This window comes from Podarcis cretensis (genome assembly GCF_951804945.1).
Source record: "Podarcis cretensis genome assembly, chromosome: 2".
NCBI classification, from domain to species: Eukaryota; Metazoa; Chordata; class Lepidosauria; order Squamata; family Lacertidae; genus Podarcis; species Podarcis cretensis.
The window spans coordinates 32,288,717-32,306,379 of NC_137171.1; the positions used below are offsets into that span (position 1 = coordinate 32,288,717).

General features: G+C 40.4%; 2 protein-coding genes across 8 annotated transcripts in view; one reads left to right on the forward strand and one right to left on the reverse strand.

Moving 5' to 3' along the window:
* MBTD1 (mbt domain containing 1) overlaps positions 1-17,663 on the forward strand; it is a 125,988-nt gene that overhangs the window by 25,613 nt on the left and 82,712 nt on the right. The window lies entirely within an intron of this gene.
* Positions 1-17,663, reverse strand: part of CSNK1D (casein kinase 1 delta) — a 38,821-nt gene that overhangs the window by 4,421 nt on the left and 16,737 nt on the right. Inside the window, exons 7-10 of one of the 7 annotated variants that reach the window (XM_079967462.1) lie at positions 16,229-16,400; positions 14,944-15,083; positions 6,399-6,466; positions 764-2,909 (exon numbers count right to left, since the gene is read on the reverse strand). In XM_079967462.1, the coding sequence (XP_079823588.1) occupies positions 6,434-6,466; positions 14,944-15,083; positions 16,229-16,400 (345 nt within the window). In that variant the 3' untranslated portion in view covers positions 764-2,909; positions 6,399-6,433. Of the gene's footprint in view, positions 1-763; positions 2,910-6,398; positions 6,467-6,726; positions 9,587-12,037; positions 14,652-14,943; positions 15,084-16,228; positions 16,401-17,663 lie in introns of those variants that run through there. The other 6 variants (XM_079967460.1, XM_079967458.1, XM_079967459.1 and 3 more) reach the window with 6 other exon arrangements.

Sequence of the window (17,663 nt, forward strand, 5' to 3'; positions counted from 1 at the left end):
TCCAATGCTGAAAAATGCATGGTACAGTGAGATAGACCCAGATATTCCTTTCCATTTTTGCCTGCAGCAGTGGTTCCCAACTGGTGGTCCATAGAACCCACGGGTCCACATAACCCACCTAGGGGTCTGTGGCACCGTCCACATAACAAAAACTACCATACAGGTATCAAAATTTTCAAAAGTAGGGGTCCGCAGTACTTAGCTAATTGGGAACCACTGACTTATAGTGTATCTCACCCTTTGGTGATAAATCCACCCTGCTTTTTCCACTTCCAACTTTCCATTTCCTCCCAATAGAACTCCCAGAAGATTTTCACATCACCTCCCTCAAATTTCAGTGGCCACACCCCAGGTCAATTTCACACTCATCTCAGCAGAATGAACACTGCTGTCTTCACAACTATCTCATCTAGAAACCAATACTGTTCCCAGAGCACACAAGAGGAGGAGAAAGGGGAAAGCATTGCTAAACTATAAAAGCTGGCAAAACAAAAATCAACTCCACAAGAAAGCTCAGAAGTCAAAGCAGATGCCTGGCCTTAAAACGCAGGTGGGGAACCTATAACCCTACAGATGTTGATGGTATCCAATTTCCATCAGGTCCAGACCGCATGGCTGATAAGACTGAGAAGATGGGAGTTGTAGTCCAGCAACATCTGGAGGTTCCCCACCCCGCCTTAAAATTTCTGGCAGTTGGCTTTGAATAAATATGTTGTTCTATAAGCAGAGAACCCATTAGATGTGCAAATAAAGGCAAAATAGATAGAAGTCCTTATGAATTTATTTACACAATTATTAAAGTACACAAATACAGTGGTAATACAAATGAGGTGTTCCGAGATAACTTGATACCAGTACACAGGTTTAGAGAGACATTCTAACTATATTTTCAGTAGGTGATGGTGGGATTTAACTATAATGGAAGGGCGCAGACTGCCCACAACCAAGTACAAGTCTAGAAATTTGCATCAGTCAACTTTTTAAGTATAGTACAGCAATTGAAGGTTCCAGATATATATAGAGAAGAAGAGGCTGCCTTTATAAGTCTCTAACATTACATCATTTGACCACAAGTATTTACAAAGAAAGCACACAGAAGTGTAGAACTGTACAAAATGGAAGTGCACATGCCTAAAGAACCAACATCCACAGTAACCAAGTGATACAGTTATGCAAAATTCTCCATGGACCAACATTTAAAAACATTCCCATTGCACTTCCCCAATTGTGGGTTGCATCAAATCAAGACTTTTAAAATACAAATAAGCACTTGGTTAATGTTCTAACATAGCTAAAGGAAAGCGACAAGATTGTTCATATCCACAAAACTAAAAAGGAACTGGCAAAGCTTTGAAACAATTTAAAAAATTGCAAATTAAGAGCAAAAGAAAACCATGGAGTTCTATTAGCCACCAAGTTTCCAAGGAAGCATGAATCTCACATTTGTTGATTAAAAAGTAGTAACACAACATATCTATGTATTGCATCTTCATTCCCAAGGTGGGACTGATGGTACTTTGAGTGGTATTTGGTATGATTCACATGCCTTCTACTTTCCCAGATTACAGTGGGATAAATATATTGCTCATGAAAACAAAGGTTCTTCCATATTTATAGCTGGCACACCCATTTGCTAAGGTAAGTGTTTTGGCCATTACTTAGGTATATCATCAGCTGAAGGCCAGTTGTTCCAGACTTGCACACTTTAATATTAAAGAATTCAACAAGCTTGAATGTTCTCTTGGCATCTTACAGCAGGAACATTTTGTTTATAGCTCGGAGCCTTGGCATAATGCAGCAAGCTCTAAGCACTTGTCGTTCTCCGCATATTCAAGAGAAGCACACCTACTACAACGCTGCTCACACCGCAGTGACAGCATTCAGATTTTATTGGCATCTGTACCAAAAACCAAGCAGAAATCATGGATCCTGTCACTCACATGGAACCCTGCTCTATGAATACATTTTACATTCACTTAATAAAACCTTCCTGAACAGGTTATTTTAGAGCTTTGACTTTTGTTCTTCAGAGTCTAGGAAGTGATCTTATCACCTCTACTGGGTTTGGCTACTTCTCTTTAAAATTATCTTCTGCTCTTTCTTGGACAGTACTAGAGACGAATAAACATTGGAATAAAAATATGTTTATGCTGCATGGTGACTGAACTTTTTTTTAAAAAAAAAACCCTGGAAGAACAAGACAGCCAAAAGCAAAGATAACAAAAATGTATTAAAAAAAATATTGAGAATGCTCCTCTGTAAAATGGGACCATACAAAAGTAAACAGTGTAAAATAAAAGCAGACTGTTCAAATTCATTTACACATTCCCTGCCTGACTTAAGTTTACAAGAAGTTTCAAGTCTTGTTTTTATTTTGTTTTAAACTTCAGGATTGTTCACATTTCTACACAGGTTCCAAATCAGACAAAAACGAGATTGATTTCTTTTTTTTTTTTACAGAGAGTTAAGCCAAGAATCTTAGCAAAATGAATACAAAACTTTCTTAAACCAAGTAAAAGATTCATAGTTACAGTAGAACAATAAAAAGGGGGGAAAGGCTGCCGCCTGTGGAGGGAGAACTGAAATGGCTATTAAATAACAGGCGGTTAATGCTGTAAACCGTCTCTTCCTTTTCCAGCTGTGTTGCTAGAGTTCACATAAGGTTATCAGGTTTCTGGCCAAAGCCTCTTGTAGTGGCAACTGCTGGATTCTGTCCATGTTCCTGCGAGTATCTTTAAGTAGCAAGGAGAGATCCAGTTGTATTATTTCTTCTGCTCTAGTTTGGGGTAGTTTTGCTAGTAAAAGCCATTGGTAACAGGAGATCAGCCATGCATTATCTGCCCCTCAATGGCAACATTTCACCGATGCACAGCAGACTGGAGAATACTGGTCGTCGCCAGAGCAGGAATCTATTGAAGCCAAGGAACAGGGTGTCAATATCAGCCCACACCTACTGAAACGGCATAAAAACTGATCCATTAAAGTCTTCTTGGCCACTCCTCATAAATACAACTGGGCAGATGCATTCACTTCAGAAGGATGAAATGAGTGTGCACAAATCTACGTCCTGACAGAATCGCTGTTACACCCAGCAGGTGGCACCCATGAAGTGAAAGGCATTTTCCTTTTGCGTAAAGGCTAAGGCAACAAAGGCACCTCATGAACAAGGAGAAATAGTATGAAGAACGAGGAAAGAAGCACATGCTGGCAAAAAAGACCGGATGACTTGGGTAAGCTCTTGAATTAGTAATGAAACCCAAATCAAGAGATAGGGTGATAAATGCAAGTGTTATATAAAAGAAATCCATCTTTTTAGCAGCAACACTGTATTGAATATGTTCTACAAGATCCTTTCCATAGCATATGCCAGTATTAAGCAAGGCCCCTGTGAACTCTGCAATCAGAAATTTGTGCCCAACCTGGCAGTGTAGATTGTCAATCACAACCAGAATGCTGAAAGTGATAAGGATTAAGTGAATTCTAGGATCTAGAAGTCATTGTCAGTCTAGTCATTGTCAGTCATTGTCAGTTTGTGGAGGCTTCAGCACACTGCATACCTGAATGAAGAAGGAACAATTTCTAAAGAATTGCCCCAACACTTTGATCAGCCATTGAGGTACCTACAAATTCTCTGAAAGTCCTCTGGCTTTTTGGTTCAAAATGAAAACTGAAGTTTCCTTTCACAAGAATGGGAATGAAATTTGCCTCAGTCTCTTCCCTTCAAATATACGTGTGTTGGATGGGAAACCACTGTTCGCCTTTTTAAAAAAACAAACAAACTATTAAGCACTCTGCAAGTTATGGGGACAGTGCAAAAGGAAGTCCCTTCCTTTACAACCAAATAATAAAATTTCAGTGGCAAAGGAATAAAAACTCTGCCAACCTAAGTGGATTTGGAAAACAGCTTGCACAAATCTGATGGTGAGAAGAACAGTTTCAAAGGATCCATCCATACTTCATTCAAGCCTTGTGGAAGCAATCCTAAATTCAATATTACAGCAGCCAAAATTAAGCTACTCAGCTCTGTGTAATGTTTGGACTGACAACAAATAGCCTGTTTACATAGTTTTGACCCTTGGAAGAATTGGGACTATTCTTTTGATGCACAGTTCATAGGGACCTGTTATTAAGTCAAACTGCAGCAGCGGTGATGTTTTGACATGCAACAAGAGGTTAATCATTACAGACAAAGACCTTGATAGTGGACTGGATTCTACAGTTCTTCACTCAGAGGAAATTTTTACCCACTTTAGTTGCTAAAATGTTGATCTTTGCTGCCTGACCCATTTCAATTCTCTGCCGCCGCCGCCACCGCCGCCGCCACCACCACCACGTGAAGTGGGGTAAGCTAGCTGAAAAATTCCCACAGAGTACAAAGTGCAGGCACTCTACATCTCTGCTGTGGTCCTGCCTTTGTTTTAACACGCTCTCAAGACATGCAGAAGCATCCCGTTAGGAGGACCCAGTGTGAACTCTTCATTCAAGGTGGTTCAGAAGAGAATCCTCTCGCTTAGTCGAAATTATGAACAGCTGGATTATCCAGATGATCTGACCCATGTGGATAATCAGTTTGCTAATGTAATTAACAAAGTAAAGGGCTATGGAATCAAACGAACACAAAAGCAGCAGGGAGAAGAGAAATAAGGTAGTGAGAGATTAGTGTAATGTGGAGTTATAACAATGGCGGGGGAGAGGGAGAGAGCCCAATAATAGGATCTAAGCAACAAGAATTCAGTCTGACCGAAAAGCAAAAGGAACAGCCTCTACAGGTTGGCAACAAGCTACAGATTGTCTACACGCACACACACGCACACACTTCATTTTGCTCTGCTGAAGCTCCTATCGTCAAGACAAAAAGATCAATCAATGGATAAGCTTTAGAACTGCTGCTGTCACAGGCATCCATTCATTTTCTATCCATGCAATCATTTAGAAGTCTCCTGTAAAGAGTCTAGAGGCACAGTTTCATCTTCATTGTCAGTTTGAAAATGTTTTTTTAATCTTTGGCTGCTTGTGGGAAGGGGACGAGAGTAAAAGGATGCATTAATGCTCTGTTCTAATCATACTTAATTTAGGCAATTGAAAGATAATATTAGCCTAACTTTTCACAGTACTGGATACTGGTGTGTGATTGAGTTTTATTGCTCTATCCAGTTTTAAGTTATTTTAAGGTTTATAGCTGTGAAAATGTTTGATCCGATTTCTGCTAAGATACAAGGAGTCTGTGAGTGATAAGAAACCTTTCATTTATATCCTCCTCAGGGAAATGGACTTGCTGAAAGTGTTGGAAGGCATGTTATTTAAAGTTCTAGTTCTGCAACAACACTTCTTGCAGGCTCTCAACTATTTAAAAAAGACTCACATGTTTTGTTGCAATAGGGTACTGTAATTGCTCAGGAATGCAGGTCTTATATAAGACACAACACTCAATTCTAACTTTTACTAGCAAACATGTAATAATCTTGTGATTAGCAGAACTAAGGCCCCCTTCAGATGTGGCATTTCTCCTATACTTGGTACAATTCCAAATTGGTTAAGATTCAATGGCCTGGTTCGTAAATCATGGCAAGCCAAAGACAGTAAGCTTATGGAGACTATGCAAATTTGAGGATTGCCAGAGAGAAGCTAGCAGCTGCTCATCTCCTCCCAAATGTAGGGGTTGTGTACCCCTACATCAGATTTTTTAAATTATTGTCTGTTTGGTTGTACGTCACTTTGGGCTGCCCTGGACAAGATAAAGTGACTAATGAATTTAATAAATAAAAATTAATAAAATGCTAAGCCAAAGTTTGGCTGAGCATGTCACCCAAGCTCAGGTTGGTCGACAAGTTCTTCTTCGCTAACCATGAGTTGTACGGGATTTTCTTGGCCAAAGTTCATGGTTATAGTAAGGAGAGGGCTTAAGCACAAGTCCAGGTTTAGATAATGCACTAAGCTAAAACTTAGCTTAGAAGCAGAAGCCTGCATATTTGAGTAGTCCTGGTAAGTCACTGCTTGGTTTACAGACATATACACTAGGCTAGTGAATTAGCAGAAAAACAGAAGGCTAAACAAGGCATGTACTCTGTCCTTTACTGGGAGATGATTTCCAAGCGAGAAAAAAATGCCACATGAAGGACCTTAAGTATTCCAGTACCACACTGTAGGTTACCCTGCAAATATACCATTTGGTCTATCGACAGTTATGGAGCAATTCTAGTGAAGTGCTACAATTTTTCAAGGGGGGGGGGGGGGAGAAATAGTTTTAATTAATTTGAAGTATACCTACTACTACGGTTATCTGCAAGGTAGAAGGAAATAAAGTGCTGAAAGACATGAAAAGCCACCCAATTTGATGTCCCCGCAGGAGTGAATCCAAACCCACCCGCCAAGCTGGTGTCTCGTGAGAATGGACTCACCCAGTGCTGCTTTCCAACGAGAAGGAGACGAGCAGCTACTTGCCATGGTGTTCGAAAGGAATGCTATTCTGAGGTGGGGGGAAAAGACAGCCATTTGTAACAATTCCACTGCCCAATATATAATTCCCAACTATGATTCTAACTGGAGCTGCTCTGAATTTGGAATGGTTCTTGATTCAGAGGTCTCGCAGACATTGATTCTTCAGCGATTTGAAAGCCCCTACAAAGCTGACAACTTCCTGACTTTAAGGTATGTGTTTTCAACAACTAGTGGTTTAAAGAAAGGCTGCTTCAGGAGCAGGTGGCAACCAACAGTTTTTGGAGGTGCTTTTTGTTCCAGTAACTCTCAGCTCAAAAGCATCACCATCATGTTAACTGTTTATCGCCAGCACTGGCCACTGATTCAAAAAACATTTTCCTGTGTCACAGCGACTACTCTGCACAGTATTTCAAAACTCTTTGCAATGGAAGAGAACCCTCATCTCATTAGCACTAAAGTGTGTACCAGCTCAATCTGAAGCCTTCTGGCTGTGATCCACAAACAAGCATATGGGCACAACTTTGAGAGTTAAAGCAGCCAGCCTTTTACACTCTCTCCATGACAGCACACAACTTAGATCTTGCAGGCTTACTAACCTTACAGATTCACCACATCTGTGTGTGTAACACTGGCAATTCAAAAGAATCTCATATTCTCAGGGAAACAGGTTTGATGTACAACACATTTCTAAAGCTAATAAATGCCAAGTTTTTCATTCAATCTGGTCAAGTAGAGTTAGTAGGGATCACAGCTTCCTGATTCAAGTCTATTCCCCCCAGTGGTTCTCAATACCCCCTTTCCTTTACACACGGAGCAATTAACACATGTTCACGCTTATACACACACCAACACTTAACAGCTGGAGGTGGAGCTTATCTATGTAAAAAAGAAAGGAGGGGGAAAGGCCCTCTTACTTTGGGGGCAATCACTGCAACATCAGAAGAAACATTCAGTTTAAGCCTTAAATGCCCTCTACCCATCTCCAAGTACGTAAAGCTAAATTCAGCAAAACTGCAGCAAAGGTTTTTGTTGCAGTCTAAGCCATCTAGAAGTGAGAGGGTCAACTGTTTATTCATAGAAGGCACACCAGCACTTCCCATCCTTCAGAAGATGGCCAAGCTTGAAAGCCATCACATTCTTCCAAAATGAGTTTGTAAAAGGCACAATGCCATTCAGGTAGCAAAAAGGAAATCTGTGTACATGATAATCAAGAACGTGACCAATTTTGTTTTCTAACCAGTGCAAGCCCCTGCATCTTTCCCATGGTAATGGAAAAGGACAACCAGAATTCCCAAAAGAACAGAACCTCTGAACATGTTTGGGAAAACTTGTGTTTGAAACGATAAGAGAGAAAGATTAGAACACACCTGATGAATCAAATGTTACATCATTTAATCAAAGGCCACTTTTACAGAAGAATGTGAAGTAAAAGGAATGGCTAAGGGAAGACATCCAAACACCACTACCTATATAGCAGCACTACATGTACATAATGAGCAAATAAAGTTCATTGATTAAGAAAAAGCAATACTGAGGATATGGATCAATTCACAGAACTGTCAGCTGAAAATCCCTTAGGAGCAAGGGGCCATTAGGCCACGTGCACTACCACCACATGTGCTATGATATGCTATGGCATGCAGATTTTCAGTTGCAACTGTTCCATCTATGGTGGTGTGCATACAGTTGCATGCACAAATATAGAATCATATCATGAGTATGATGGGGACTGTCCCTGCAGCTTCACTACACACAAAACTGCTGGCTAGCAATTCATTAAAACAGACTTTAGGCCAAGAGTGAGAATCTAATTTCATGCAGGAGAGGAGAAAAGATAGACTGGTGGTTGGGAAGCCAAAAGAGATGAAGCAATGGAGAGGGTAGAGAAGCCCTTGGTAAGCAATTCGTTCAGACCACTAGCCAAAGGGAAAATTGTCAAGAAGGGGCAAGGAGAAGAGAAGCTGAAATGGAGAGCCATGGAGGAGAGGAAGCCATCTAAAGCTATCAGTTCAAACCTTTGGCAATAGTGATCTGTCCTTCTCCAGCCAGCCTGCTAATGTGGGAGAAAATTGGGTGGCCTGTTCACTTTTGGCTTTGGTCTTGTCCACTGCCATCATGTTGCCCACCTCCAGATTAATCAGAAGGGAATGTGGCCAGTTATTCAACAACAAAAGGAAATACGGCCCACCCCTGCACATTAGATAATAGACCTATGAATCCAAGTATGTGTCAAGACTATTCTCGAGTGATCCAGAGGGAGCAGTCCTCTTTTTGTATTTTCTCAAAAGGCAGAGCCTCTGTAGTCCATTTTTTGTTAAAGTGATAAACTTGTGTGTGGATTGTACCTCTTCAGATCACGAATGGGGGCTTACATTAACAAAATACTCCTTCATACAAGAGATTCACTTCATATGTAGAAGTAGGTCAGGGAAAAGGCTAGAACCCTTCCACCAAACATCTAGTTTTCCATGTGGAAAGATTTGAGAGGTATGTGTACTGAGGAACTTTTGGTCATCAGTGACCCCAACAGTAGTCTGGAGGTATGCATATGATTGAGGTAGGGTTTTCTTGCCAAATGTCTGACAGAATGCCAACCATTTTCAGATTTAGAAATACCTTTTGTATTTTGTGAATATTGTGTATCCAATATTCTCCTCCCAACCACTATGATTTTGAAGGTGGAAAAACTGGCTTTCCTTCTATTCATCCTCTAGGGAAGGCTTTTGCCCACCCTACTTTATGACTCTCTAACTTTAGCAACCCAGCATGAACCACAACATTAATCTTTAGTGGCTCTCCATTTGATCTCTTATATGGCCACTAAGTATGGAATCGTGTCACTTGGCCCACAACCACCTACCATACCAACTGGAAGGAATTTTTGGCAGAGGCCAAAGCATGAATCTGGTCAATGTAGAGGACCTAGAAGTTTAGTAGTTTTATTTAATACTGTACAGTAGAATTCAAACATTTGAGAAGAAAATTGTCCCTCTTAAATCACTTCTCTGATCATTATTAACTCTTCTTTCTTCGCCATCTTCTGCCTTTTGTCTCATTTGCTCTTCTTTCTGCCTTTCTTTCTCTGCAGCAACTTCAAATTCTCAGCTCCCCGCAGGCTCCACACACAACCCATCCCCTGGTGTACCTGCTAGAGTGGTCACCAAGGAAATAGTTAAAGATATCATTACTGGGATTTAATGCTGACAGATGAAATATTACTGGGGTGCCAGATTAAGAATTCACATAATTTAATCATGTTTGAGATGCTTTGGAGCTGTGGAAGAGGCTATCATGCTTGGATTGTATGAAAAATTACTATATATATATATATATATATATATATATATATATCTGACTGCTCTCATGGCAACATAAGCATAGTAAGTAGGTTGTATTATACCTACTGCAAGAATTGTGATTTGTTAGGAAAGCAGGGTCTTCATGACTAAGGGAAACTCTCTAAAAGTGGTAGCAAAGACATTTAGCCAAAGAAATTAGTACTAAAGTGGAAATCTTCAAAGGAAAGAAGACAGCAAGACCTTTAATCTTTCAGTGTGTCAGCACACAGAGATTTGCAGAAAGGGACGACACACATTTGTATACTGTAGTTCTGTTAAGGGACTAGCCAACCTGTGTTTTGTTGCTGCTAAACCTCTACACCACAATGCTGAACTCCCCGCCCCTACAGGCTACCATGCACAGCACTATAGTATAGCATGGGGAAAGCAGTTCAAGCCAGTAACCAGGAAGGATGCATAGGCAGACAACTGATGTAAAATTACTGGCGGAGAGCCAGAAGCATAGCCAGTTTTCTGCTGATAGATGTTACAGTGGCAAAGGAAGTGTGGGCTGGTACCATTTGCTACTTAGCAGGGGCAACTCTCACTCACCCCAGGAAAGTGGCAAATTTCAAAAGCGCAGCCAATTTCATTGAAGAAACAACTGCACTACACTCCGTACATTTTCATTTCCAAACTCAAAAGCCTAAAGTTTGGCTAGAAGGATATTTTTGAAACAATATTTAAAAGCTATTGTGATAGGCCAATCTCTTTTCGTTCAGGAAGTGCTGGATTCCATACTCTTAATCTTCATTCTCTTTTGCAAGAGTCTGAATAGAAAAAGTAGGTCACAGAAATTTCATACATTTGTGACTTAGCAAAGAGGGTCATTTGTAATTGCATCAAGTACGCAGTGTAATGCTTCACTGCATTATGATCACCATTTTGTGAAGCACCTTGCTCAGTTTTTGAAAGAAATAGTTGCACATTACAGATTATTCAAACAATTTCTTATGAAATACGTGCCCTTTGCTAGGAAGAATGAGGTACATGCGAGAAGGCTCATATACCAAGATACTTCATTTTGTAGCAGACAAGGATCATATACCAAGGAACATCAGTGCCATCAGACTAATCATCCTCCGAAGTTTTTATAGTCAGTGGAAGTTAACATGATCTACTACAAGAAATTGGGAGTGGATCCTTTTTGGCTTGAATTCCACTGTTTAACCCACAACTACTTCTTACATATATGGAGAAGTAGCACCCCGTTGTCCAGTTACCGTATTTTTCGCTCTATAAGACGCACCAGACCACAAGACGCACCTAGTTTTTGGAGGAGGAAAACAAGAAAAAAAATATTCTGAATCTCAGAAGCCAGAACAGCAAGAGGGATTGCTGCACAGTGAAAGCAGCAATCCCTCTTGCTGTTCTGGCTTCTGTGCTAGCTGTGCAGCCTGCATTCACTCCATAAGATGCACACACATTTCCCCTTACTTTTTAGGTGGGAAAAGGTGAGTCTTATAGAGCAAAAAAATACGGTAAGTACAAGGAAGGGCAAAGGCAGCAAAGCAGCTGGAGAGGGCTACAGCTAGTAGAAGGGAATTTACCTTCATCAGTTTGGAATTTATCTACTTGGATTTTCACTTTTGGGATTCTCAACATTTAATGAGCCAGGTTTCCAAGATATTTATATTTACAAGATGAACCAACTGAAGTTTTAGTCTTGTTTGGCTTATAACCTGTCAGGTGTTTTTGGAACGAGGTCCTGAGAACAGAAGGAGCAGTCATCTCATCCTGAAATACTGCGAATATGTTTAAAGTATGTTTCTGAACCAGTTGTTAAGCTTTTAAATAAACTATTTTACTTTAAACAAGTAAACAAAAAAAAAAGTAATCAAACTGCACTAAATTCATGAGCTGGTAGAACGATTACACACTCATGAATGATTTGAAGGGGGTGGAGGGTCGGTCTATTGACACATTTTTTGTAATTGGTCCTAGGATCTCTGCTGGAGTGGTACAGAAATATTTTAAACTACTTTTTACTCACTTAACACAGCCAAGGCAAACTTCACAGTTCCACACCCATTTTTTATAAGGTAGTCATTTCAGATGAAAATGACCAATTATATGTGCAATGCAAACCATCATCACAAAGAAGAGAGCTAGGAAAGAGACACACTGATCTAGACAAGACTTATTGGACGTTTACTGCCTTCGAAGTTCCATGATCAAAACCAACAAGATTTGCAGATATTAGATGCAATTCATTCTGCTTTTCAATGGCCCTGATGTAAAGGAAAGCAAGCAACTACACCTCAGAGTCTAAAAGTGCTTTATTCCAGGTCATTTAAGTTGTTAAAATACGCACTTTCTTCCTCTTCCTTCGAGGTCTGCTGGAGCTTGGCTTTACAGATGGAAGATAAAAGAGATAGTCTCAAAACTCCAAAAGGTTTATTTTTTCTTCTTCAAAATTATCAAGTCTGCAATACACCCACAGGACACACTCATTTAAATCCTAGAGAGAAACATCTTCCCCAGCTCCATCCCAGCATGCAATGTCAGGATCTTAGAGTAGGGATCAAGGAGATCTTATCCACTGTGAATCTGGCCAGTGTATATTGAATGAAGGGGGAAATATGCTTTATACACCTCTTATTCATGTCCCTGGAGTAGACATTTGTTGGATATTAACAAGAGGAAAAAGAGATTCAGAGACTTGTTCAAAAAGCTGCCATCTGTTTTGCCTAAGACTGGAGATAGCATTCAAATCAAGCAAAAGTATGGCATTAAGAATGTATTTATAATCAGTATGACAAAGAATGCCTATTAGGTACAGACTCTGGGCTTCCAGAAAATCTTACTTGTGTTGTTTAAGGACTGGATCTTTGATTTTGAAGCCTCAGTATATAGTATAATAAACTTTAATCACTTTATTGCAAACACTAGTGATGGGTGACAAAATTTGTGCTCCTATGGAGTTGAACTTTGAAATTCCATATTATTCTACATTAAAGACTGTCTTCCCAAAAGGTTTTTGCTCTTTGTATCAGATACTATTTAGCATTTGAGGAATTGTGATGGTTCTGAACTAGAGTCAAACTACATACCTTTAGCAGTAACTACTGGTCATAGACAAAAGTTTATGATAGTTTTGATATAACAACAGCAAAAAACCCAGAAGTTTTATTTACTTTTGTGAAGTAAACAAAGAACAATTCTATGCATCTTTACTCAAAAACCAAGTCCCAATGTGGTCAATGGAACTCACTATAGCCATGATGTAAAACAATCAATCTCTCTTTTTTCTTACTGCAACAGTTAATCCAAACTAACCATAATCAACACATTTCCTCCTTTATACTTTTTACAAAAAAAAAAAAGTTTTAACCCTCAATTATCTTTCCAACAAACAGGCACCACTGGTTTGAGATTCTTCTATTTTTAAAGCTACTAAAAGCTCCTGTGTCATCTGCTGCCTTTGTCTAACATTTGTGACTGTTTGAGTTTTGATGCTTGGTGCTCTAAACACCAACTGCAACATCCACATTTATGTCCTGTTCAGCTTTGGAACCTTTTGCTCCTTTAGCAGTTCTTCAGCTGACACAAAGTCAAAGATCAATTTGCCAATGCCTTCAAATGGCTCTTCTCCTGATCTGGCCTTCCCAAAATTTTAGTGTGTTCTCTGGTTCTCACACATACACCCTTATCTTAGAATCAAACCTGAACAATATCACTGTTCAGAAATTCACAACTGGTTTTTTAGCTACTATTTTGGAATGAGAAAGCCTAGAGTCCCCTGCTGTGGCTTTCATGAGACAAAGCTTCATTTTGTAAAGTACTGTAGGACTTGCATGAAATCCAAGCCTTTTTTGGTTGTGTGTCACACATATTGTGAGGGAATCTACAATGGAATAAGAAACTGGAATGTTTCAAGCTGCAAATGTTAGTGAATATCCTCTCTTCAGGCACCAAACATTTTCCTTCTGTTTGGAAACAAACAAAAAAATGACCAACAAAATGGAGTCAATTGTCATTCCACTGCACAACCATGCAGGATATGCATTTATCTTCCAAAAATACTCTTCCTTTTATACAACATTAATTTACACTTACAGCCTGTTATGTGAGCTGTGCTGTAATTCAACTGAAATATTCTGAACATATGCCACAGGTTATTAAAATAAACCAGTAATGCATGCTGTAGGCAAAACGTTACAATCTGCAATTAGCTGTCCCATGGTCAAGAAGGTTGCTTACTGCAGTCAGGTACAGACTCATTCACAACAACTAGTCTAGTTTAGCTCCATACTTTCAACAAGGATGCATGCCCAGGGCTAATTTGGAAATCATTTTTTACTTCTAGCTTTAGTAAATTCTACAAGAAAAGAAAATCAAAGTAGTATGAATAGTACCATCACCTAACAAAGTAATACAAAGAATGCAAGACAGATCATTCCTCTTTCAACCTCGTATTGCACAGGCATAACAATTTCAGTGCTACAGTAGCTTTAAGCACACTCCTCTTATACCGGATATGATTACAGATGGTCACTTATACCAGACAGAAGCTGGTAGCTATTTTCCATAAATGGCAATTTATTTGAAAATACAGCTCAAGCCATGTCAAAATTGCCAAATGGGTGCAACTTTGCAACTAGAGACTACAGAACAAAGGACTGATGATTAAGGCTACAATTTACATTGCCCATGTGTAATATTGGACAAATTGAGTCTGTACTAAGGATAAAAGGAGAGCACTTATTGATCCTTCTTCAGCATGAAATGTAACAAGTAATAGCTTTGATTCATTTGCACAAGGCTTCTGAGATCTGCAGTGGTTAGAAGAAAACATGACATTTAAGTCAGTTGATGATTCACATAGTATAGTAAAAGTCACTGATATTTCCATGGCTGTTAAAAGTCTGTATCCTGCAAATACACAAATATCCAAAAAGGCATTAAACAAGGGAGGTACCCAGCCCTCAATTTTAATAACCTATACAACACCCTCCTTCACACTTAAACTTCAAGGTCAGAAAGCTAAGTACTTCACAAGTAGTGGTTCTTCAGCTAATTCAGATCAACTAAGAGAATGGCATGTCTAAACATAATTGTGAGACGATCTATCCTACTCAAAGAATATTTTTACTCTGATCTTGTCAAAGGACATTACTGAGCTCTTAGTCTTTTCCCCATAAAAAAAATCAGAACTGTTTTGTACCTGTGAGGTTGACATGCGTGAGGTATCTTGTCGGCCTGTTAAATCAGACGAGGAGATATTGACAGGGGCCCCACGATGCAATCGCATACTCACTTTCCGTTCTCTCTCCATTCCAGACACTGGCCGAGGAGATGTGTTTGCTGACCAAAATAGAAAGTAAAACTTAATTTTGTGCCTGTATTTACTAGACAAAATAAACTATTGCAATAAAGGGAAGCCGACAGAGGCATCACTTTATAAGCACCTTCATAATGTCAGAACTATTAAACCCACAACACTCAGTCCCCTTTGAAGCCTAACTAGGGAGAGGCTTGTAAGTCAAGAAATTAATGTTATAAAATACTTGTCAGAGCTGCCTCCAGGTCCCAGCTCACAGAGGACCAACGCTAGGCTGTAGTTATGTACAAAAGTCTTTATTGAGATTCAGTTTCCATTTTAAAGCCGCAGCGTGCAGCTCTACGTCTTGACCTTAGACCGGCGAAGTCCCGTCTGAGTCTCCTCCCCTTCCACACCAGTTTAAGACTCTCGCCTTGCTCCACCTCTTCCTAAGTTCCTTTCTCCTCTGGGCCCTCCTGCCCGCTAGGGTCTCATCCTTCCTGGACTCCTCTGACGCTGACCCTGACGATTCTTGCCCCTCCTTCCGGCGGGCTTTAGGACCTGGTTCCCTATCCGGGCTACCTTCTGTGCCGCTCGCCTGTACCTTTGAACTTGGCGCGCACGCCCAGCCTGCAACTTTCCTCTTGACCGTTAACTCGCTCTCCGATGGAGGCGTGGTCAACCCTGACTCATCTTCTCTCGCTGGTGGTGCATATGTGGGCTCTGACACCTGGGACTCCCCCCCCCCACTGCGCTCTGGTGGGGAAGCTGGTTCTGATTTCCAACTGCTGCTCTGGGAGTCCCCGCTGGCCCCTTGCTTCTGGGGTGTCCCCCTTGGGTCGCCCCTTGCCCTGCCCATCGGCGCCCCCTTCTGTGAATCTTCCGATTCGCTGGAGAGGCTCATGGAATCTATCGGGCTGCTGTCATATTCTCCTACGCTGCCCTCGGATTGCTCCCCCTCGCTCTCCATCTCCTCTCCTCCCTGCGCTCCCGCTGAGTCCCTGACAATACTGTTCTTAAATGTTCAGGGTAGGATTCAAAGATAAGCATGCCAAAACGGGCTAGAATAAGAAGAATTTCCTACCCCCCGGCCCCCTAAAAGCCTTGAGGCGTTGAATGGAGTAAGCTGTGGCGCAAGAGGAAGTGATTAACTAGAAGGCAGCCCACCTCAAGGCATTCTTTGGCTTACCTGTATGTGAAGTTGGGGTAAGAGGGGTTGGTGGAGCTACATCTTGTGTCCCCCTCAGCCTGCCAGAGGCAGTAGAAGGTAAGCCACGAACTGCAGGATTTCGTGTGTGTCTCAGTCTTTCTTCTCTCTCTCTTCGTTCACGCTCAGCATCTTCGACTGCACGGCTTGCACCCTGCAAGAACATGTAATTTGGCATTATACCAACATTTGGAATCAATTAGTTAAAAACCTGTATTCAGTGTTGAGAGTAGTTGCAGTGTCAACGCTACACTGCTGAGCTTATCTGGACCACCGAAAGACAGTCAGAAGGAAAAGCAAACCCTGGGTCCAAATCAGACACAGACTCAGAAGGTAGCAGATTATTCTCTCAGCCCCGTACCTATTTTTAAAAAGGGAAATGAATGGTGATCACAATATTTTTTAAATTTTTAACAGGATTTAGTTTTTTATATATAAAAAATACTTATTTGCCACAATTTCATAAAATATTACCTACTAAGAGCAGACATGGAACAAATCCATGATGCCAGAGGACGTGGAACTTGCAATTGCTAACAAGATACAAAGAAAACACCCGGGTACCTATAGTATTTGGCCAAAATAGCTCAAAGTTGGAAAATACATTTGTTCAAAGCTGCTGCACAACACTTTTATGACTACACTAAAAACAAAAGAACAGTGGTAGCATCGGACAATATTTTTAAAGAAAGGCAGTCCTGACGTCTTTCTTCTTCTACAGCAGCAAAGAATAAGGGGATTTATGTTGATGATTCTTGGAAATCAGTCACAAATATTCAGCCTGGTAGCTACCCAAAGTAGAGAGGAGAAATATCAGATGCTGGTTTACTTGGCAGATACCTCCAGTATTGGAAGTGCATGCATCTGAATATCAGGTCCTGGGGAGAGTGCTGTTGTGCTTAAAGTTGGTTACTGTGAGAAAATTACACTTCTTATATTCTTGGCTTTGTCAGCTGGAAGAAAGTATTCTAGCTCCACTATCCTCGGTGTACTGCACAATCTCCATATATACAAAATGCTTAACAATTTGCTTGATCAAACAAACAAACACCGTACTACAGAGATCACTATCCATGTTGCATTCTTATTCGCAAAAGGTGTGAAGCAAAGCAACAATTTTCCTGAAACCCATGTGTTGTAGTTCTGAAGTCACTGTTAAATAAAACAACAAAACCAAGTGTGCAATGAACACCAGCAAGTTATCACCTAACACGTTTTGCCTTTTCCTGATGTCTGCATAATATTTACTAATGTTACAATAGAATTAGAGAGGGAAATGCAACAGCTGAAACAGAAAGTGTGAAACTGGACTGGAAATCAATGGTTCAGAAACAAAATGGATTATGGGAGACTTCATAACACTGGTCCTAAGCAGCTAACAAATTATTCTGAAGGCCAGTTTAGGGTGCTTTGCTGC